A 23,404-nucleotide genomic window follows, 5' to 3' on the forward strand; every position below is an offset into this window, starting at 1 on the left:
GTTTTTAAAGTGGCCAATTGTTATCGCTGGACTCTTTCAGAGAGACTAGCAGTGGAACTATAAAGACTTGTTATCTCATTATTTCAAACCGCTGGATAATTCAAGAGGAAGTGAAATAAAAGGTTTGTAGAAAATAAAGATGTTTGTTCTTTTTAATTCCCACTAATCAGTGTTGTCTGATTAGCACCAGTTAGTGCAGTTGGTGGTATGATAAAAGCCGGTGAGGATAAAACATTGGATTGAAAGTAAACTGAGTGGAAAGGAGTAAGAATCAGTCTTGGATTTTGAGATGAAAGGTATGCGTCCTTTTTCTTTCTTGGCTTGTGTTTAAGAGCGGACGTTGGCTGCAGGAAAGAATTCAGACTATGCCAACTGACTCCCTTAAATGTACTGCAATACATGTCCTTAATTTGAACTTAACCTAGTTCATATTCATCTTTAGATATTTATTCATGAACTATCATCAAATATATCAACAAATACTTAGCAAAGGATCACTATACAATTGATCGTGGGAATTCTTTTTTACATGTTGATTATTATCCCGTGGCAATTTTTTATTGTTCGGTACTATGTAGCCTAAGGCTATTGAATTGCACGTGATTATCTGTATTGAAAAGACTGCATTGGTCCACGCATATGAATAATAACTTGTTTGTGGCTCTAGCCACCCGTTTTGATAGCCAGAGGAGAGGACAAACTGTTCCAGTTGAGAGGGAAGAAATTTATGCAGTCTGTTGACAGGACCCTGGGGTACTTTAGTAAATATGCTTTCTACTTTTATGGTTTTGGTTGCGTGTCCTCTCGTGGCAGGATGGGGTACTGACGTGCAAACGCCATGATAGGACCTCAGACAAATACAATGCTGGCTTTATCAAAATATAACTTCAGATCTGTAGCATGCAATACTATTTATATTTCACTAGCATATGTTGTGTGCTCACGTAGTTCAAGCAAAGGGGTTTAAATTCGTCAAATTGATAAAATAAAAAATATTTTGAGAATAACCAAGTTCAAACGACCTTACGACCGTAATAACGTCATTGGGGGATATTATAATAAGTTAATATCGACAAAATAGAAAATCAAAAAGGTATGTCAGAAGTGGGATTTGAACCCACGCCTCCATTCGGAGACCAGAATTCCCGGATCTTCGGAAGGAGATTATCCTTGAGTCTGGCGCCTTAGACCACTCGGCCATCCTGACAACATGTCAATGAATGCTCAAAATATCTAAATAGTACATAATATACCGTTTTACAAAGGATAACAAAAGCTGTTACATTTATTATTTTCCTTTATTTCCCCGCATTATCAATGTTTTTGTTAAATTACTAGGTGTTTTAATTAGGCCGTAGAAACATGAAATTTCACAAATTACACGGTGCGGTTTAAATGTGTCTGCTCCGGGTTCCGTAGTTTCCGGTCTACGTGCAGCTGCCATATTGAAAATATATTCTTCAAGGGTAACTTGCTCCTCCGGTTAGCCATCATGTTTCGCTTTGCTAAATCTGCTGTGAATCTTACCGGTAAGATACACACGTTAATTGTTCAGTTTTGTATGTACCATGTTAAGCTGCCATCGTAATCAAGGTAACATTTGCAGAAGGTTTTAAATGTGGACTGTAAATATGATGGAAGAACCGATAGCCCCCCGCTACCGTCCAACTGCAATATATCCACAAGAAAATAACCGCTTCAAAACGCTCTTCTTTGTTAAACTGGGAATTAGATAATATATGATCTCAAGAGGACTGCCGTGTCTCTGATTTATTTGTGTTTTTTTTAACTGGCACCTTCTTCAATTTCCGCTGATAGAGTGTGTTCTGTGTCTCTTGACTGTTTGTCCTCAACACCTGACCTAAAGAGTCAGACCTTAGGAGGCAGCTTCACCCCTAGAAGATCCATGACTGCTTAGTCCTTCATTTAGCATCATCATGAAATGTTAACCAAGTACAGGTGATGCATTCCGAACCGATGAAGGGTCTAAAAGGACCCGTTTCTTACAGTTTTGCTGCATTATTTAGCATATTTGATCTCTTCTGTGTGGTTGTGTTACATGTATTCATGTTATACATATTCTGCTTGATTTCATGTATGAGGTGATTCAGATCTCTTGATATGAAGCTATTTTATATTTGCAATATTCACTTTAAGGAGGATTACGCGAGGCAAGGGGTGACTACTGGGTATTTGAGAAACTAAATGATACCATGTCCTCTATTCTGATTCGAAGTCGATGTTGATCTAACCTTAAAACATTGGTTAAACACGTTGCCTCCATAAGCCAAGGTGACATTGTTGGCATATAAAAAAAATGTTTTAGGCATTAAATACCAGATTATGTTCACCAGAACCAAAAACTGATTTATCTTATGCCAAGGCACATGGGTTCTGTATCCATGTACTTGTACTGTGTGGCTCTTTGGCCACATTTTATGAATTCATGATTCCAGGTGTAGGATAATGGTGCTCTTTTCTCTATCATGCTCTTGAAATGCACTCGCTAGATGACATTTATAAATCACATTAGCATCCACTCTTAAAATGATCTCTGTCCATCCCGTGGTTTAGACTGCCATCCCTTGTTTGTGAGCTATGCTGATGTAGAATGATATTGCTAACAAAAACACCTGATGATGTGGTCTCTCCAGGTGTGGCTGCTCGCCAGGTGAGGAACACCTCCACGGCACCACAGGACTTCCATGCCAAATACGGCACGGGCCTGTTGGTCGGAGGCATTGGCTTCTGCACCGCTGTGTGGGCATTTGTGAGTATTGTTCTCCTATGATTCAGGGTGTGGTGTAGAATCTGCCTGTCCTCCATTACCTAAAATGTCCCCTGGCCGTAGCAAAGGGGTTGCGTTACGGAAATCGTTGTGCGCTTTAGTAGTCCTTAACTTTGATTATTAACTTTGCCTTTTATTTTCCATCTATTTTACTAATTTTTTGCATACGTTTTCTTTTCTATAAATTAATTTTTAATTCATTTTATTGTATGACAATGTTTATATATGCAGAACTTTGAGTCTGCCTTGTGTATGAAAAGTGCTATATAAATAAAGTTGCCTTCCCTTAACATTATTAACCCATTCATCAGGAAAAACGTGTGCAAAACACAAGTATGCCTGGTGGGGAGGCATAGGTCATCCTAATTGTAGGATTATACTCTATAGGTTTATACTATAGCTGTAATAATTTACATAGTTATTATGTCTGTGCATTGAAATGTGATGCTCTGTGTTAGACTCTAGTTTTTAAACTCTAAAGTCATTGAATCAAACATCACTCTCTACTTTTTCAATTGAACATTTCCCCTGTTTGCAGGTTATCACTCAGACCGGCATCACCTGGAATCTGTCTCCGGTCGGCAAGCTGATGCCCAAGCAGTGGCGGGAAAAGGAGGAGGAATAAAGAAGTCTTCCTCACCTAGACGACCACGACGCCCAGATCCCTCCTGGAGGATGACCCGTAAAACATTCTGGTTGTACAGATGATTATAAATGTTCTCAGACGCTGAATGCCTGTGGCTGTTCCAGCATGTTGACCTGTAGAAAATAAAAACCCAACTCAACAAAGGTGTTTTTTTTGTTTAGTTTTTTCCTCTATGCAGAATGTCTCATTTTTTACTAATGTGGGGGGGGGATAAGGAGGTTAGGTTATAAGTGTCCAATCAGCACTTTGTAGCCGTAGGCGTATTAGCACATTTTACACACGATTAGCCTGCATATTTATCCTATATTTGTTTGACTGCCGCACTATGAAGAAATGTTTTAAACTTGGATGACAGGTTTATATTTCACAAGATTGCAACAACTAGGATTTAACTAACACATCACATTTCTAAAGAGATGTTGAACACTTTGGATTCAGGGCCAGGACCCGAATCATGTCTTGACTCCTGGGGGCAGGGCAGAGGCTTACCCCTGTCCTGGCCTGGTGGAGTGTACTCTGGTGGTGGAAGAGGTGGTGGGTTAGAGACGGATGGGACTAGGATGACTTGCAGTAAAGGTCGGAGAGTGTTGGAGTCCAGAGCGTTGTGGAAGGGAGGCTTTGCTTTATGTCTGTGGGAAAGTCTGACGCCTCATGTGGGATTTTTATGTAACATTTTAATTAATGGATCTTATTCTTTTAATGTTATATGCAATTGACTACGGATAACTTCCTGGTGAGTTTATTGTAATTTATTTCAGCCTTTTTTTATTTATGAGCCTTTCACTTTAGTTGGTTTGTGTAAATTTGTCCTAGATCCTCAACCATGTTTTCAAACCATGTGGTTCTGACCAGGTTATTTAGAGTCAGATTGGCATGTAAACCTAACTAAATACTTGTATAGAGGGAAGATTATATATATAGCGACACTTCATTGCATCGTTTTTTTCTATAGGACTATGACAATGCAATAATGTCAAGCAGATGTTTGTTTAGAATCCGAGTGGGCTTGAACGCTGCATCCTCGGAGGCTGGCTCTGGGACGTTGCGCCTGCGCATGCGCCAGGGTGAGGGTACGTCAGACAAAAGACTCTGATTTAAACCAATGGCTATATGGGGCGTCATTCGCCCATCAGGCGCTCCACCAATGCACCGTGGATGGGTGTGTAGAGTCCCGCCTAATCGATGTTCATACCTACTGCGCTAAGGTCACTTCCATTCGGGATCTACCCATCGTCCAAGTGTGCTTCGGACCGAATCCAGTAACAGCAAACCGGGTGCTTCTAAAACAGCCACAATGTCTCTCTCTACTAAACTCACACTTGACAAGGTGGACGTCAAGGGCAAGCGAGTCATCATGAGGTGAGAAAATACCATTTGGTTTACCTTGCGGACTATCCATATTTAGATTGAAGACCCAAACTAGACTTCACTGACACATGTACAATTGCTGACTGTTCATCTTCAATGGGATTAGTTTTTTTCCATAACGCGGATACAGAGGTGCGGAAGTTATTTGTGGGTATGCTGCGTACGGTTTACGCAGGAAGCGCACTGGTTTGATGTCACGCTTTCGTCAATGTTACGTGCAACAAGGAAGATGCTGTATGGATGCAAGCGTGGTTTTTAGGACCAATGTTTGTACACGCTGCAGTCCTAACTAACAATGACATGTTAACATGTGATTTATAAGGACGGAGCCGGCCTAGCGATCACTAGAAATAGACACCGTGTCTTTTGAAAATGTCAGAGGGCCATTTTGGCTTGCCAACTCAGTGATGCAACGACAACCATGCAAAAGACAAGGTTCACCCACCACAAGTTCTTTACTGTTAAAGGTCAACACTGTCCTATCAGTTACGCGCATATGTCGTATGGCAATAATGCTTTCATTCATATTGACCGATTATTGCTCCTGCATGACTATCCACATTTTGTCGTCGTCTGAGTGACCAGAGAAAGGGAGAGGAGTTACGTAATCCAATCCAGGACTAGATAGGCAACACATGACACCACGAACTGGCATTGTTTATGGATACATGTATGAAGGCTACTAATAATCCAGTTCCTGACGGTGTCAGGGGTTCAATCCCACAGTAGCTAGAGCTAGGCACCAACCCTGCCTGGATTGTGGGTTGTATTCCATGCCAAATTGAACTGGATTAAAAACAATTATTTGTTTTACTACTTTTCAATAAAGCCCAATTGGCTGATTGCCTCGGCCCCTCCGCACTATCAATCAGTAACCTGGAGGGGCAGAAGGGTAGGGGTTGACGTTCATTTGTTCTGAAGACCAACGACACACACTTTATTGCACAGTATTCACTGTGAAGTTATTGGGGCCATACAATTAATTTAATCATTGGCGGCCGTTAATTGGCATTGTACCAACAGAAAATATATTGTGACACACACTTAAAATTATCATGACATTAAAGAATCATTTATATTACCCTTTTTTTTTTTTATTAGGCCTGCAAGGATTGGGATTTGGAATGAATAAACTGATTTAATTTGAGATGTATTATAATTAATCCTGACCCACTCAAACGTTTATTTAGATATATTACACATGCACTTATTACACATGCACTTATTATAAATAAATTACTTATTTATTTTATTTTTATTTATTTATTTTTCCCACAATGTCTTTGTTTTTTTAAACGATTTATGATGACTATGTGCTCTGTAAGGTGACCCTGGGTGTCTTGAAAGGCGCCTCTAAATTAAATTTATTATTACTCCTCATTCTGGCAGCCAACACTGCAGTGTGGATAATTCAGCTGCTCTCTGCTTCAGAATCAGGGGTACGCACAGCCAGGGTTTGGGTTGAACTCGTAGTAGTTGCAAGTTATCATGATGGCTGCAGCTAGTTGAACCACATAGTTAGTTTAGAGTTGATCCCATCTGTTATCTTATCGTTGCGCTGATGCTTCAAGGGTCCGTCTCACATGTCCTAGACAAATACCATCTGCGGCCACTGGTGAAATAAAGGACCTTTATCATCTCATCCACACGCATACCCTGATACTCCTGTGGTCACATCCTCTTAATGTGTGCGCAGACTCCCGAATCGTGATGAAGCCACGCGTTATTTCTCAATCCAGGACACATTGAAAAAGATTACACAATGGTTGGCATGGTTTAAACAATGGCCAAACTTCCTTTCCTTTAAATCTGAAAACTCTTCTTCATTCGAACAATAAAGAAATACACTTGTCATTCCTGTGCTATGGCTTTTGTTTTATTTGTGTGGTTTCCGGGCTTTCTTTTGTCTGATGAATGTTGCCATTGTTTATGTGTGCAGGGTTGACTTCAACGTGCCAATGTCAGGCAAGAACATCACCAACAACCAGAGGTGAGCTGCAGTGCAGACTCCGTTGAGCCACTCTCTTCTTTGACATCTGTAACCATCTATTGCCTTCACTCTTTATCCCATGTGCCTCACGTTGCGTCTGTTCCAGCTGAGTCATTGTCAATTGCAGTTATGTAGCATTGCAATGGCCATGCATGACTTGACAATGCATTAAATGTAAACCTAGTAAAGTTCAAAAGAGCAAAGGGAATCTACAAACGTGTCAATTGATCAACAACTCCATGATGTCATCCTATTAACCTGAGGCCCGGCTGCATGAAAGCCTACTCGTGGCGTTCCTCCGCCTCTAACCTTCCCTTCCCCGTGGCGATTCTCCAGGATCAAAGCCGCAGTCCCCACCATCAAGCACTGCCTGGACAACGGGGCCAAGGCCGTGGTGCTCATGAGCCACTTGGGTCGTCCCGACGGAACCCCCATGCCCGACAAATACTCCCTGGAGCCCACGGTGGCCGAGCTGAAGGCACTGCTGGGAAAGTGAGTTCTGGAAACCGCTCGTTGGCTGGAGCGGATACCGTGTCATGCTGGAAACCAATGGGCTACTTTTTAAGTTTATAAATTCAGTATTTATTTGATTGTCTGTCATCTGTAATTTAATACACGTGACACTTATGTATACTCTGGTTGTACTCGCAACCCGCTTTGTGATGGTAAGAAGATATGACTTAAATATATCACAATATGAACGTTTTGGATCATTTTGACTTGGATGTGTTGGTCTTGTGTGATCAATGAAGGGGGGAAAATAAATCTGCAAACCGTTGAAACTCCACTTTAGGTGGATAACAGACTGGACAGTGTCTACATCTCCCAGTGTATCTCTCTGTACCGCTGTGCCAAACGCCATGCGTGGATGTTAACGGTCCCGAGCTCTCTGTGTGGCCCCCAGGGACGTGACCTTCCTGAAGGACTGTGTGGGCCCCGAGGTGGAGGCGGCCTGCGCGGACCCCGCCCCCGGCTCCGTCATCCTCCTGGAGAACCTCCGCTTCCACGTCGCCGAGGAGGGCAAGGGCAAGGACGCCGCCGGAAACAAGGTGTGTGTGTGTGTGTGTGTGGAGTCATTGGCAGTGGGCCTTGTACGGAGACGGAAGTGTACCCACGTGCATGCATACGTGCGCGCGCACAGGCCTATGTCCTCGACACCCTGACATTCAGAGTGGGGTCTGGTGAGCTACGGTTGGTCTGTGTTTCTTTTCCTGTCCGGGAAGGGGCAGTGAGTCCATTATGTTTTACACTAACGTTTAGTCCGAGAGATCTAGACGTGACTTTAAAGTACTTTTACTGAAGCAACTACTTAAGCTGGTCTGGGTCGTCCCTTATGTCTCCTTGTCAAAGTTGAATAGTTCTCCCCCTGAGTCCTGCAAAAAATACTTGTAGCCTTTTTCAGGGCTTTGGGATCGGGTTTAAAATCCAAGTTTATCCCATTTGATGTAGGCCTGTGGGGTCCTTCTGGACTAGAGAGACTGTGTCTGGTCTCTAGGAGAAGAACGGCCGCATTCAGGGGGACTTTTTTTCTCCTCAGGATACCCCGCCTTGAACTTTGCACTTTCAATGCCCTTTCGTCACACGGTCGTGACCTTAACTGCTAAAGGTCGGCTGAAACTTGAGTGCAGACACACGCACACACACTTCGCTGTGTGTACAGTATTCACCACAGTGATAATACTACTAGGATGAACGGATAGTTAAATAAATAACAGGTTGTGCGTAAAGCACGGTTAGTGTGCGTGAACTTTGAACCGCAGGCTGCGTCAGAGGGTCTTTGACTCACTTGTTCTCTTTTGTTAGCAGCCACAAGTTGTGCCTTATCTGCTTGGCCCCTTAACTCTCTCTCACTCTCTTTCTCTTATGTTCTTTAAAGTTAAATGCATTTTTTTTGTGTTTTGTTGTTGTCACAGGCCCATACAGTTCTTGTCTTGATATAGTGAAGTTCCTATAAAATATTATTATGACTGGAATATAGAAAAACTAAATCCATGTTTAAACTCTGCTCTCAGACCAAAGCCACTCAGGCAGAGATCGACAGCTTCCGGGCGTCTCTGTCCAAACTGGGTGACGTGTACGTCAACGACGCCTTCGGTACCGCCCACCGTGGCCACAGGTGAGCCAGGTGTAACACACACAGACACAGACACACACGCACACGCACACAGAAACCAGACCACGGAACCAAAGACCCAGAGCACTGATTCTGTAACCTGAAGACCTATAACGTAGAACCCAAGGCCCTAAACATAGAGCATAGACGGCTACAAATATCTTAAACCTAGAAACCATGAACTGGAATATAGAACATCAACATTGGAGAGCCGCTGGTAGATGCCAACCACGCCTCAGAAGGAATCTCAAAAGAAGAGAATGCAAGTCCTTGTGTTTCCCAGCCAGCACTTTCACCACTGCCATCTCGTCTATTCAATGGTCAGTCCTGGCTCTCCCTGTTCCTGGCTGACACCTGCTTGTTTCCCTCTCCGTTAGCTCCATGGTCGGTGTGAACCTGCCCCAGAAAGCCGCCGGCTTCCTGATGAAGAAGGAGCTGGACTACTTCGCCATGGCTCTGGAGAAACCTCAGCGGCCGTTCCTGGCCATCCTCGGAGGGTACGGATAGTCAGCGGAACTCTGTGAACTCCGCGATTGCTTCTCTTTCCTCCTTCAGGCCTTCCTGTTTACTCCGATGTTCCGTGCGGTCGGATCGGTCTGTTGGGTTCGGCGTCTTAAGACGGGAATAGTCTGTGTAAGCTTTGTTATCCCCGTGGGTACGCCAGCACAGTAACTCTCCTAATGATCGCTTAGCAGCTCGTTAGGCTTTCAGCTGTAAAGCCACGGGAAGGGATGAGCTACATTCTACCACACGGAATTACATTTCAGAGCATTCATGAATCAGACAACATACTTAAGAATCGTGCTGTATGATAGTAATGTAGCAATACTGGTATTGTCCAATCTATGCGTATCCTATTCAGTTATGCAAGATAACATGGAAATAGCTGATATTATATAGGTTATTGTGACCGACTAAGCTGCATGGGTGGAGCATCCATACAGTTATGTGCTCTGCTCAGAGTCCAGCGTGGCAGCCAATCAGGACTCCTTATTTCTTCCTGCCTTATGTGTGTTATCAAAATGAACCCCCGAAGGTCACTGCCATGGACTGACACTAGAGACATCGACCATAGCACAGAGGGTCTTTTGGACTCAAGTTAACTAAGGCCTTCCCTCAATTAGTATTCACTAAAATTGTTCACAGTATTTAACAGTAAATTCTGCAACATGCACGGTTTCATCTTGGTTTAAGGTTGTGCAGTGGCCATTTGCAGCACAAATCCAGGAAGAGCTATCTTTATATTTTTTTGCTTTTCTTTCTTTCCTCTTTCTCTTTCAGGGCCAAGGTGAAGGACAAGATCCAGCTGATCAACAACATGCTGGACCAGGTCAACGAGATGATCATTGGCGGAGGCATGGCCTTCACCTTCCTCAAAGTCCTGAACAACATGGAGGTGAGGCTGCACTACTGCTCCCAACTTTATTCATCTCACATTAATAACTGAACAATGGAGAAGAAATATTTTTTTTTGAGCCTGGTTGGGCCAGGACACACAACATGGAGGTATTGAAGAGGTATTGTCTTTATTATCTTTAGGCGTGCAGTCTTTCCCAACTTTGTGGAAAGTTGTATTTTATGGTTAAACAGACTACTGAACCTCAACTGATATCACTGTATGGGGAACCGGAAACTCATTGCAAAACCCAAAAAACAGTCTTAAGGAATTTCTATTGTATAAATAGTCTGATAAGTCCGACGGCGTTTCATACCTAAAGGCGCAATGTTTAACGTCTCAACCAGCTCGTAGCTTAAAATAACCTGGGCCTATTAGTAGTCAGTGCTGATCGATGGTGATTTCGATACTGTTATCAATAAAATCCAATCCTATAACCGGGATGACACTTAAAAAACTGGTGTCAAAAAAATCGTATTTAGCATTGTGTAGCATCTTAGCCAAGCTATCTTTGCTGTATACGGGGGAATTGGTTAACCTAGCAATTGTTAGTGCTTGACACTTGGTTCTGTGAACATCCTTACTGTACAGACAGCCATATATTTCTTTGACTTTCTTATGACAAACGGTCATTTGTGCGTCTGCTAAATGCCCTTAATGTAAATGGGATCAGTCTTAGGCCTTGGTGAGTTGTAGGCTAGCCTGTACCTCTTTTATCTATTTATTTTTTATTATCGACCCTCCCTAAACCCTTCCCTCACCCAACCCAGTCGGCCGAGCTGTGCTAGCTCACATCACCTTGGTGCACAGACAGTTGAAGTGGACAGAACTCTGTTGTTTAACTCTTAAAGTTTCCTCCCCGTGAACTGGGTGGGCCTCCATCCTCTAAATTGCCACTTCTAACCGACTGTGGCCTAGAGAGCTGAGTTATGAATCGTCTCCTCCTCCTCCTCTCTGTCAGATCGGCACGTCTCTCTACGACGAGGAGGGTGCCAAGATCGTCAAGGACCTGATGGCCAAGGCGGAGAAGAACGGAGTCAAGATCAACCTGCCCGTCGACTTCATCACCGCCGACAGTTTCGACCAGAACGCCACCAAGGGAACGGCGACCGTGGCGGCCGGCATCCCGGCAGGCTGGATGGTGAGGGCGCCGTACGCCTCCGTCAGCCAGACAGAACCTCCGTCGGCCAGCCAGAACCTCCGTCGGCCAGCCAGAACCTCCGTCGGCCAGACAGAACCTCCGTCAGCCAGACAGAACCTCCGTCAGCCAGACAGAACCTCCGTCAGCCAGACAGAACCTCCGTCAGCCAGACAGAACCTCCGTCTGGGGTCCCTTTACGGCCCCGGCCCATCAGTTTGAACCGGTGTCCTAGTGGACCCAACGTGCACATGCTCGTATTGAACCGGTGTGCTAGTGGACCCAACGTGCACATGCTCATATTGAACCGGTGTCTTAGTGGACCCAACGTGCACATGCTCGTATTGAACCGGTGTCTTAGTGGACCCAACGTGCACATGCTCGTATTGAACCGGTGTCCTAGTGGACCCAACGTGCACATGCTCGTATTGAACCGGTGTCCTAGTGGACCCAACGTGCACATGCTCGTATTGAACCGGTGTCTTAGTGGACCCAACGTGCACATGCTCGTATTGAACCGGTGTCCTAGTGGACCCAACGTGCACATGCTCGTATTGAACCGGTGTCCTAGTGGACCCAACGTGCACATGCTCGTATTGAACCGGTGTCTTAGTGGACCCAACGTGCACATGTCGTATTGAACCGGTGTGCTAGTGGACCCAACGTGCACATGCTCATATTGAACCAGTGTCCTAGTGGACCCAACGTGCACATGCTCGTATTGAACCGGTGTCTTCGTGGACCCAACGTGCACATGTCGCCTGTGTGTTCAAACATGACGCAATCCATGCCTATAAAATGTGGGTTTGATTAGCGAAAGTAATACACACTTTCTATACTTTTGAACACTTCAAAACACTCGGGTCTTATTGTCTTGATTATTTTATAGTTTCTATAAAATATTGTCTCATAGAAACTATAATATAATATCTTTTAAAGGATTTTAATCCTCTCAACACAGGGCCATGAACACATGTCAGTGACCTGAAAACACTTTTCTCACCGTTGCCCTCTGACTCCCCAGGGTTTGGACTGCGGGCCGGAGACCTCCAAGCTCTTCGCTGAGGCTGTGGGCCGCGCCAAGCAGATCGTGTGGAACGGCCCCGTGGGCGTGTTCGAGTGGGACGCCTTCGCCAACGGCACCAAGAACATGATGGACAAGGTGGTGGAGGTCACCAAGACGGGCTGCATCACCATCATCGGTAGGGGAAGGACCCTCCCTTCTGCTCCCCACCTCCTTGTCCTGTTTTAAGTTCTGGTTCTGTTTCTTTCCCTCTCTTGGACTCATCTCACCATCTATCGGTCTCCCCTACACGATTACAACGCCCTTATTTTGAGTCCTTTTTTTAAGGTGGTGGACACCATAAATCTGTTATGTAACAAGCCAGGCCACTCGCATTATTACTGACGGTTCCTATTCGCTGCTTTTCGGACTTCGAGGAAGTACAGACCACACTAAAGGGTAAATGGGTGGGGGGAGGGGATTCAGACCACTCCCCTTCAATCCTGAGTCTTTCCAAGACTCGAGACTAGAGCGGAGATTTGACATGCATACTATTTGACACTTTCAGAGTAGAAGCTTCTCTGTAGGGTAGTGTTATCAGATGCTTCCCTGTGTGACATTTTATGTTTATTTAACATTGATAGATCCCGTGGTCCATCACTTTAAGTAGCAATATTCTAACTCGGCTAGCATTATCTGCCTGTACAGCTAGGACACTATTGGCCTCCACCGTGTATCTACGGCGTGTTCCTTCCGTGCCACTAAGGCCCGGGCCCGTCATTCCAAGCTGATCGGTTTCCTCTCCGTGTGTTCTCGCTCTCGTCCAGGTGGGGGCGACACTGCCACCTGCTGCGCCAAATGGAACACGGAGGACAAGGTCAGCCACGTCAGCACCGGGGGCGGAGCCAGCCTGGAGCTGTTGGAGGGTGAGTACCGGCCGATGGCCACCTTAGGCCAAGCTGTTATCTTTTTTTCCCAGGAGCCTTTGCAAAAGAGTGATGCTTGGAGGTGAAGATGGTTCTAGTCCTCCATACAGCCGGCTGTAGGGCTGCCATATACTTTGAAAGTAAATCTAAATTGGCGCGTTCACACACACTGGGAAACCGGTGCAATGTGGTCGCAGTGAGAATAAACGCAATCATTCACGCAGTACTGGTGACGAATTGCAGGCAGTGTATCGTATAGGGCGGGATTTGGGCGCACCCTGCGAGCACTGCAGCAATCGAAGCCCAAGGCATTGGTCGTAAACCTGCCTCTTTGTCTGTGTGAACACTCGTCATTACGATTTTTGTTTTGAGTAAATCAGGGCTTCACTCTGCTGCGTGTTTGTGTAACTTCAACATCATAGGTGTCCCATCCGGCTAGTGTTGACCCCTACCTTGCCCTCTCTCTTCCCATCCTCCAGGTAAAGTTCTCCCAGGTGTGGAGGCCCTGAGCAGTGCCTAAACACCCCCCGAGTCGATCCGGGAGAGGGGGTGCGGCGACGGGAAACGTTTTCTCTTCCACATGGAAAGGGGTTGTAACTCCAACCATCTCCTCTGCCCCCTGAGGAAGACTCTCCCGTTGTCTGTCTCTTCGTTCACTGAGCCTCGCTAGCTAGCAGTGTCTTCAACTTAACCGGTCACTTCGTCTTGAATCCTGTCTGTAGTCTTCCTCGCCCCCCCCCCCCCCCCCCCAGAAGTGTGTTGTGACGCCATCTTAAGACTCAATGGCGGAATGAGAGGGTGTTTTAAGACCTGGGAGACTTTAGGACCTTTCAAGATGATGTTAAGTGTGTTAAGACGGCCTTCAACCACCAAACAGACACACACCTCACACATGCCACATCCAGGTGAAGTTGGGTTCAGATCTCGTGTTAAACTACTGTATGAGCAGCTGAAATACCATTGACACCCAACCAAAGCACCAATACCGTTTTCTTGTTTTGTTTGTTCCCTACTCGTGCACTTTCCACATACAACGCAGTGTTAGAGGCAGGTGTTGATTGGTCATTTGGAGCTGTTCACTCTCACGAAGAGATCTGAACCCTAAGTTCCCTGCACTTATAATTGTGTGATTGTGTGTACTACCTTGTGTGTGTGTGTGTGTGCATCTGTTTTGTGTGAATCTCAGTGTCTAGCTTGGCTTTGCCTTAGAGAATACATAACTGCCCTCATCATTGATATCTAATGCACCTGGTTATTATTATGTAACGGTTTGGTTGTTTTTCACACATTATTTCTCCTTGTCAACAGCTCTGTAACCAATCTCTGTCCCTGGCCCCTATTGGATAGTTGGATGTTTATTTTGGGCAAATCAAAAGGGGGCGGAGTCTCCGACTGGTATGCAACCTTGAGCTAAGATGTAGTTGTGGGAAATAAAAAAAGGAAAATGTTCTGTAAAACTCATTCCCTCTCCTGGAAGTTATTTTCTTAGCTTATGCATGTATACTTGTGACGATTTGTTTGCTTTATGAACTTACAAACTAACTGGCTAGGTGGCATTGGTAAGTCTTCAAGTCTAATCAGGAAACAGGTTAAAAGGGGGACTGGATTACACATGTATATATATATAATATACACACACACGTAAAGCCCAATCCCATTTCTACCCTTACCCCTCCCCCTTGCTTTGAAGGGGGGGATTGGGCCTTAGGCTCAATCCCATTTCTATCCCTTACCCTTACCCCTTCAAAACAAGGGGGGAAGGGGTAGAAATGGGATTGGGCCTAAGTGTTAAGGCCTCCACATGACCAGACTTGTTTGTGTTGAAGTGGATCTATTGTTCCATTCCTTCACTGGTGGATTTAATGAGGGCCTATTCTCAAGCTACATCCTAGAAACGGTAGCCTTGGTATCTGGACTGGTCTCAGGGGGGGCATACATAGCAGGTTGGTTTATTTTCCAACAATCTGCAAGGTCTCCCATTCATAATATTCTCATTCAAGCCCACCCCGGACCACAAAGGCTTTTTTTGATACCAGAATGTTGCTATGAATCCGCCAAATATTGACGACAATAATTAGGGTATAGAACATGGATTAAATTAATAATCAAGTTTTGAAATAAATGTATAAAGTCCCCTAATGAATGAGGGGGAAAAACGTTGCTTTACTGAGAGCATTCAGATATTGGATGACCTACTGGAGCTGAGATATACAAATAGACAGTGTTTATCAACAGGGTCATAAAATAGGTTTAACACGGAAGGACGGTTTGTTGCCTGGTGGGGAAATACACTTTGGAAATAATCTGTTTGTCTTCTGCGCAAAAACTCCACTACCCATAATGCACCAGAAGGTTGCCGTGTCTTGTCGTGTTCCGCCCTCACCTGGCGAGGTGCTGCTGTGCGGCGTCCTCGCCTCTATATGCGTGGAAGAACAAAACTTTCTTAAGACATTTTAAACTAATGAAAAGGTGAGTCTGCCTATTTCTTTGATTCGGCCACCTAATCCCAGGAGCGGCGCTTAGATCACGTTACAATGTCGACTCTTTCAGCACGTGTTGGATAGCCTACATCTGCTCCAAGTAGCATTTGTCTTCACTTTGTGCGTAAAGTGTTCCCCGCGGCTACCAAGTGTGCGCCCACATTTTCTGCAAACCTCGTACATCTTATGTCGACGCACTACAAGTCAACCTAGTTAAGACATGTGACCTGCCGCAATCTGCATGACAGAAGTTAAATTGGCAAAAATCAACACTTCATTACACTTAGCAGTCCCTGCATAACTACTGGTTGTAAATTGGCCTACATCCAGAGATCGGGACTGCAGCTCGGTTGGGACGTTTCTCTTAACATGGAGGCTACAGTATGAAGTGATTGGGGCATCTGAAGAAAACCGAATAGCAACATGACAATGATCTACATCGAGCATTGGAGTCCAGAGGAGGTCGCTGGGTGGATTCGCCACATCGGTCTGTCGGATTGTGCGGACAGCTTTCTAGGTAAATCTCCGGTGGAGCCAGGCAGGCGCTCCAGGTGCCCAAGTACGAGATCCCATTCGCATTTGACATGTTTGGGATTACCTTCAGAGGTGGTGCAGCAATGCACCTCTCAACATGTGGGAGGGGGCAAAACTTCTGGGTCCGCATGCAGTTCCTCTCTGTACCGCATAATGATGCTCTTGTGCTACTTTTTTCGTTTTGAATCACGTCCTCAAATTGTGTGCTGTGTCAATAGTAATTTTAGACTGATGTGGCCATATACATTTTATAACGCGCGAACCAAAAGGACGTGTGACACTGACAACAGCCCCGATGCAGAGATGACCTGAACTTGTTCTGCCTTCACAGAGAAAGGGGTCACGGGCTTGGATCTGCTGGAGATCACTGAATCCATGCTGGGTACGTTTTTGACTTTTTTATTACTTTACCACTGGAATAGTGTCGGATATTGTTGGTGTTGTCCTATTGGTTCATAGTTTATTTACATGACTGAATGCAATGTCGTTCAGATCTACTACACGACTGATATTAATCGTATTGTTTTAAATGCAGCTTATGTGACGATAAAGATCCTAATTATGCAGATGTAGGCCTACTGTATGCTCCATTTCCATTCGTGCATATGCATATAATTTATCATATGGATAATGTATATATGCCAACCTTAATGATGATGCATTGAGTGTTGAATCTTCCTGGCTGCTGTGAACTAATAAAATATCTAATTATCCCCGAATGTGTATAGCCTACATGTAGGCTATTTTATATAGTTGTAATGTTTGTTACTGGTAATTTATTACGCTTTTGAAGTAAAGCATCGGGCTGACTTCAGATGGGATGGCCCTGCAAAGGCGACGTGCAGGCATCCGAGTGCTATACGACCTCAGACAGACGGATCAGGCTCCGTGCACTCCGATATCCTAATTATTGTGTTTCCTATATAATGGTGTGACTTGGGTAGGATGACAACAATGACAACCCCGATGACGCTTATGGCCTCATCTATCCCTAAACAATGTTCCCGGAGACCCCCCTCAGGTGACCCCAACAGGCGCATCTGGAGACAGATGTGATCGCACGTTTTACATGATCAAAGTCTCTGCCGGTGCGGTTATCGAGCGACGCAGCGCAAATAGTTAATTTCCTCCACTAATATGGTCCTTCTCTATCAGCTGAGCTTTGTTCTGTGTGCAGATCGCAACAGACGCGCATCTGTTGGGTGGCTGGTTGCGGCGCCCTGGTTTAGTCTCAGTCAATGCCTCGGTGGATGGCCGACCGTTTCTCCCCGACGCACAAAAGCTCTTTTTGTTTCTTTCTCTTTTTTTTCTTTTTTGTTCCGTGCTGAGCGACGGTCCCAAAAGCCAACAGAAAGGCCCGTCGAAGTGGCCGACTTCCCTTTGGTGCAGGGGAAGGAGGGATTTTCAGCCCGAGAAGTTTCAAAAACTCCTCTAGTTTCCGATAAAAGGGGAGGGGGGGACTCTTTCCTTCACCCTGTGCTGGGTCTCTGCTGGGTCTCTGCCGGGTCTCTGCGGTCCACGGAAAGGGGGCCGTTCTTCGCCGCATTCCTTTCATAGCGCAGTCCCAGTAGAGAGCAGACCTCCACTTTTTCCCCCTGCCGCCTTTTTAATAACTATGAAGTCAGGAGAGACGTGCCGATACTTTATGGCGAACCACAAACGCAACTCGCCATCCGTCCGTCCGATCAAAAGCGCCATCGGCGCAACGCAAGTGAACTTTGTGGGACATTAAGTGCATTAATACTTGGACATGGAAACGAGCGAGTAACGGGGAGCCATTCCACCGGACGTCGGTATAAAGGTAGGTCTATAGGAGCCGAGACTTTGTTTCACTCAAACGAGGTCATTTTAACATCTCACCTTTTTTCTTTTCTTCTGTAACCAATCCGGATTGAGGCAAGAAATAACGTGATACTGCCAGATACGCGAGTCAACGTCGCTATAAAACGTCAAAAGGTTGTTCAACTTGGCTGTGATTTTACTCGGTTGGCAGATGCAAGTGAATGTTTTCCAGGACTCTATTTGGCAGCTGGCTTTGTCCCTTCCCCGTGTGTCCTCCTGTCTTACCATGCACTGCATAGTGTGCTACCTGGATTTGCACGCTTGTTGCAGTGTCAAGAATGTTCAGTGGTCAGAGTGAATTTCTGTTGTAATAACGCATTTATAATGTTTTTGGCAAATTCCTTATTGTTGTACTATTATTTATTCATTATTAATTGCGTGTGTCTGAGTGAGATTGAGGTTTGGTGTTTGTTTTTTGGCATGTAAATCGCCATATTTCGGCCTGAGTAGTTTCAAGCCCTTATTTGTCACGTTAAGTGGTTCATTCCCAGTGTATTTTTCCCAGTGTATAATTGTGTGAGCAGACCCCAGAGTTTTGATGTCTAATGGAATGTTGCGCAAGGGAAATCCCTGGTCATGTGACCCCAATGCCGTGCACATATCCAAACACAACACTTTTTCCAAAACAAGAGCCAGGCATAGCTTTGGGCAAGGACCATAATGATTTGGCCAATAACGGATAATCATCTTGGATTGGTTAATCATTTTTGTGTTTCATCCAGGGTTGTGGCATTGGAACTGAACACCCTCAAACGTTATAACCTCTTTAAAGAGAATCATCTTTGACTCCAAAAAAAGAATGACTTCCTTTTTTTAAGGGTTAGCCCAACTCTTCTCAATCGCTTTGATCCTCGGTGGTGATGGTTCACATTGTGTGGCGAAGGCTGCTTGATTTAATTGTTTGTACTACTCAAACTGGTATGTGTGCATAGTGTTCAAACGGTAGTGGGTGAATCAGTGGCTTGCTGTCTGAGTCCAATTGGGAGACGGATGCCGTGTGGGATTCAGTGAAGTTTATTAACTAGAGATGCCTACAAGGGTTGCAGCACAGACGCATACAGAAAGAGATGTACAAGTGTGTATGGATGGATCAGAGGGAAGGTGTGTGTGTGTGTGTGTGTGTGTGTGTGTGTGTGTGTGTGTGTGTGTGTGTGTGTGTGTGTGTGTGTGTGTGTGTGTGTGTGTGTGTGTGTGTGTGTGTGTGTGTGTGTGTGTGTGTGTGTGTGTGTGTGCACTTCAGTCTCTATGATACAAGGCCCACTGCCAATGACTCAGAACCCAGGAATTCCTCTGATTGCTTCTCTCTCCCCCCCCCCCCCTTCTCTCTCTCTCTCTCTATCCCCCTCTCTCACACACTTTGATTTGGGCCCTCAGTCCCTCTGGCATTCTGTTGTCATTTATGCTGTTGGTCCTTCTCTGACACGGTGGGTGAACTCAGACCATTCCCTTCCCCTTGTACTTGCTTTGGTAATGCAGTCCGTATGTCCTGACATCCACTATTTCCTCAGTGATTTAAGGGCCTGTTGGTGAGAATATAACCTTTGACCTCTCTATCATCATAGAATAAATCCCTGACAAGCCATCCAACTTGAGGTCAACCCTTGTCTTTCTCTTACCCGTTCAATATCCTCTTCAGTCTTTTGTTGTTGCCTCTCGGCTAAAGTCCAGCAGCATCGCTTTTATTGTCTGCCCTTGCTGTCGATCGTTGTCACGTGATGTAAAGGAAAATCCGGGCAATTATTCAATGTATGATATGTGGATATTTTTGGGAAAAATTGTTTTGCATTTAGTTGTAGTGAGTTCATTTCATCAAAAGTATCCAACATTCCTCCTTGGCAGATGACAACTGCATTGCAAACACGGAAGCACGGAAGCGTGCATACAATTATTTTCTATTATTTATTAGTATTATATTATTTAGTACATTTGTATGCTTGTATTACAAAATAGTCACATGTTCATAAATCCATGCAGGCTTAAGAATTTCACACGTGTGTTGTCACTCACCGACGGTGTTGCTCATTTGCTCATTGATTATTATATCAGGTTGTGTCATCGACAATGCAAAGGTGTTCGAATCTGTCCTCTGTGTTTCAAAAAAACACCGGAATCTGATCCCAACGGTTTACTCTAGGTCATTTTTGTTTCAAGTTTGACTGGCAATCTGTCGCTGTCGCTTAACTAAATATCTAATGCAGGCTATATCATCGGGTCATGTGATCATTTGACCTACCTTGGTCTAGACGTCCCTTTTAACTAAGGAGACATCAATATGCTTCACACGAAGAACCCTCTCCTTACCACTGGTTATTGACAGGAGACTCAGATGAGTCATGTGATGCAATGAGCTATCCTAAATGCTGAGCCAATGCCTGGAGAGCACTTTAGGAAACTTTTGTTCATGAGTAGGCCTCAGTAGATGGTTCGATGTGAGTCTGTCCAATTGTATGACATGTTGGAAGTTTTAAATGTCATACTCCAATCCACTTGTTCAAAGGATTGAATGTTGTATCTAATAGTCTTCCTTCTTAATCAATTTGATAATTGTGTGTGTGTGTGTGTGTGTGTGTGTGTGTGTGTGTGTGTGTGTGTGTGTGTGTGTGTGTGTGTGTGTGTGTGTGTGTGTGTGTGTGTGTGTGTGTGTGACACTGTCAGCAATGTGTCGACCATCATCACAGCTTCCGGGCAGATGCTTTGTATTAAGTGTGTGTGTGTGTGTGTGTGTGTGTGTGTGTGTGTGTGTGTGTGTGTGTGTGTGTGTGTGTGTGTGTGTGTGTGTGTGTGTGTGTGTGTGTGTGTGTGTGTGTGTGTGTGTGTGTGTGTGTGTGTGTTGTGGACTTATGACATCCCACATCATAGAGGGAGCAGGAGAGAAGCCAGATGTTTTGCAATGACAACCTGCTAGCTGATGTTTGGGATGGATCTGTTGACTGGTCCCCATGGCAACCCCAGCGTGGTGTTGTGTTGTGCGTCTGTTTCTTATTTGACCGGGAACGATGGTCCTCATATTGATCACCTGTCAAACTCGTTCATGTCTGCGCCAAGTGCAACGTCTTGCACACTCTTTTGGCAAGGCCGGAGGGTAGTTTCCACAGGAACCCTCTTTTATTTGTTGTCGAAACCCAGTGGCGATGAGCTACAGCCCTGGACTGCTTTCTGCAGCCCCGCGGCATTCTGCTTACTCAGGGAGAACTTAACGACGCGATCCCTCGTCTGTCTCTGGGCCGGGTAGTAACGGGCTCATGTCATGTGGGCCGTTGCTGCTGGGGGGGGGGGGGGGGGGGGGAAACGTATATCTCTTCATGCTCCGGTCTCTCGGGAACACGGAGATATGCACAGTAAATCATGTGGCCAGGACGCAGGGGTTATTATTTAAAAAGCTGCTTGCGGGAGGGAGGGAGGGTCAGGGGGAGTGGGGGGGAAGACGGGGGGTTGTCTTGGACTCACAGAGTCTGTTCCTGCCTTTGGCCTGGTTCTATGGGCCCCAAGGGTGTAGAGAGAGAGAGAGAGAGAGAGAGAGAGAGAGAGAGAGAGCGCGCTCTCTTTCCTTTGTTCCCGAATGGGGCGGGGGGGGGGGGTTCTTGGGTTATCCCAGGCAGGCGAGCGGGACAGAGAGGAGACACCGACCAAGTTTATTAATTTCATTAAAATAAACAACCACAACAAACAACGGCCAGAGTCAGAGCTCCACAGAGCCCCGGCGTTGTCTCCTTGGGAGAGCAGCGTCCAGCCTCACTGGCAGACGCCCCGACGGACTCTGAAACGTCCCTTAAGCCGGCGCGGGGGATGGAACCCAGAGAAGCTAGGCCTCACGCGATAGGCTAGCCGGCCGCTCGAGATTATGCAGGCCCTGGGTGCTGATTGGCTTTCGTACCTGAGCAGGTGAGTCCCCCCCCCCCCCCCCCCCCCCCTGTTTCCTAGCTCCCTCCTCTGGGTTTAATGATGAGCTCCGGGCCCAGACTACCCACAACGCAGTTCAGATCAAACATGTTCCCCAGAACAGCACGACTCAGTGAAAAGAAGGACTAAAGTGGATTTCTTTCCCCTTACCCCGCTCTCTTTCTCCCCTTAATCAGTCACGTGTTTCAGCGGAACATGATCTCTCTCCACAATGAATCACCACAGCAGACTGTGTGTGTGTGTGTGTGTGTGTGTGTGTGTGTGTGTGTGTGTGTGTGTGTGTGTGTGTGTGTGTGTGTGTGTGTGTGTGTGTGTGTGTGTGTGTGTGTGTGTGTGTGTGTGTGTGTGTTGGACAGCCCTGAAAAGACCCAACTGCAAGAAATCTAAGAGTTGGACAAGAGACTGAAGGAATGGAAGAGGGATGAAAAGACAGAGAGAGAGCAGATGTCTTCTGAGGCTCTTGGCTCAACTACCTTTTCCTCTGCTGAGAAAGATTTAGGGTTAGGGTCTCCTATGGGTTAGTTTTAGGGATGGTGTTTGGTTATTGGGTTGCTATGGGCTGGGTTTTAAGGTTAGATTTTCCGTTTTAGGACTATGGTTTCCTCTGGGCTGGGTTTTAGGGTAAGGTTTTCAGTTTTAGGTATATATAACGGTGCCCTTTGGGTTTGGTTTTAGGCGTAGGGGTTCCTATGGGATGGGTTTTAGGTTGAGGTTTTCAGTCTGGTTCCCATTTAACGGGTTCTGGGGTTTTGGTTTTTCGTTCTGAGGTTAGGGGTCCCTATAACCCATTAGTATTACCAAAGTATTACCCAAACCCTGTTTTGATGGATTGAGTTTGAGGGTTTAGTTAATAGTTCTAGTTTTGGGGTTAAAATTCGGGTTACACACCGCAGTGCCTGCATTTCAGGAGTATAGAAGCTTAGGAATGTTCATGATAGTAATGGTGATTTGGTCATTGTTAAGTAATTAATCAAGAAATGATCATTGATCAATGATCATGAAATCGTCCATAAGTGGGGATAATGTTTGAAACTGCTTCAATGTTTCTCATGCGAAACGTGATGAAATAGAGTTTTTGATTAGCCTAGGGTCAGGTATATTTACATTTATTTAGGATTTTAAAGTACCTTAACTCCCTAGAGTTCTCTTGAAATGGTGGAATATCGCCATCCAAAAAGAATCCCATGATGTATTCTGCAATTGTAAGTGCTTGCCACTTGTTTCTATGAACATCCTTGCTGTACCGACAGCGATATATCGTCGTTTCTTATTCTTCTCAC

General features: G+C 45.3%; 3 protein-coding genes and 1 non-coding gene across 8 annotated transcripts in view; 3 read left to right on the forward strand and 1 right to left on the reverse strand.

The window, feature by feature from the left end:
• Positions 1 to 1,096: 1,096 nt before the first annotated feature.
• On the reverse strand, positions 1,097 to 1,207 carry trnal-caa (transfer RNA leucine (anticodon CAA)). The gene is made up of 2 exons: positions 1,170 to 1,207; positions 1,097 to 1,142 (listed from the first exon to the last, which is right to left on the reverse strand). It is a non-coding gene; the product is annotated as a tRNA-Leu (tRNA).
• Positions 1,208 to 1,371: 164 nt separating this feature from the next.
• Positions 1,372 to 3,577, forward strand: LOC132461049 (cytochrome c oxidase subunit 7B, mitochondrial). The gene is made up of 3 exons (XM_060056105.1): positions 1,372 to 1,529; positions 2,655 to 2,770; positions 3,327 to 3,577. The coding sequence occupies exons 1-3, from the start codon at positions 1,493 to 1,495 to the stop codon at positions 3,411 to 3,413; spliced, it is 240 nt and encodes a 79-aa protein (XP_059912088.1). The 5' UTR covers positions 1,372 to 1,492; the 3' UTR covers positions 3,414 to 3,577.
• Positions 3,578 to 4,608: 1,031 nt separating this feature from the next.
• On the forward strand, positions 4,609 to 14,829 carry pgk1 (phosphoglycerate kinase 1). The gene is made up of 11 exons (XM_060056056.1): positions 4,609 to 4,793; positions 6,742 to 6,792; positions 7,129 to 7,284; positions 7,697 to 7,841; positions 8,805 to 8,908; positions 9,283 to 9,402; positions 10,187 to 10,301; positions 11,263 to 11,442; positions 12,464 to 12,641; positions 13,270 to 13,368; positions 13,848 to 14,829. The coding sequence occupies exons 1-11, from the start codon at positions 4,729 to 4,731 to the stop codon at positions 13,886 to 13,888; spliced, it is 1,254 nt and encodes a 417-aa protein (XP_059912039.1). The 5' UTR covers positions 4,609 to 4,728; the 3' UTR covers positions 13,889 to 14,829.
• Positions 14,830 to 15,066: 237 nt separating this feature from the next.
• The window catches only part of amot (angiomotin), a 36,418-nt gene continuing 28,080 nt past the window's right edge, over positions 15,067 to 23,404 (forward strand). For 2 of the 5 annotated variants that reach the window (XM_060056017.1, XM_060056018.1), the window contains exons 1-2: positions 15,067 to 16,365; positions 16,714 to 16,764. In XM_060056017.1, coding sequence (XP_059912000.1) covers positions 16,272 to 16,365; positions 16,714 to 16,764 — 145 coding nt within the window. In that variant the 5' untranslated portion in view covers positions 15,067 to 16,271. Of the gene's footprint in view, positions 16,366 to 16,713; positions 16,765 to 16,796; positions 18,184 to 23,404 lie in introns of those variants that run through there. The other 3 variants (XM_060056019.1, XM_060056022.1, XM_060056016.1) reach the window with 2 other exon arrangements.

This window comes from Gadus macrocephalus, chromosome 7, assembly GCF_031168955.1.
Source record: "Gadus macrocephalus chromosome 7, ASM3116895v1".
NCBI classification, from domain to species: domain Eukaryota; kingdom Metazoa; phylum Chordata; class Actinopteri; order Gadiformes; family Gadidae; genus Gadus; species Gadus macrocephalus.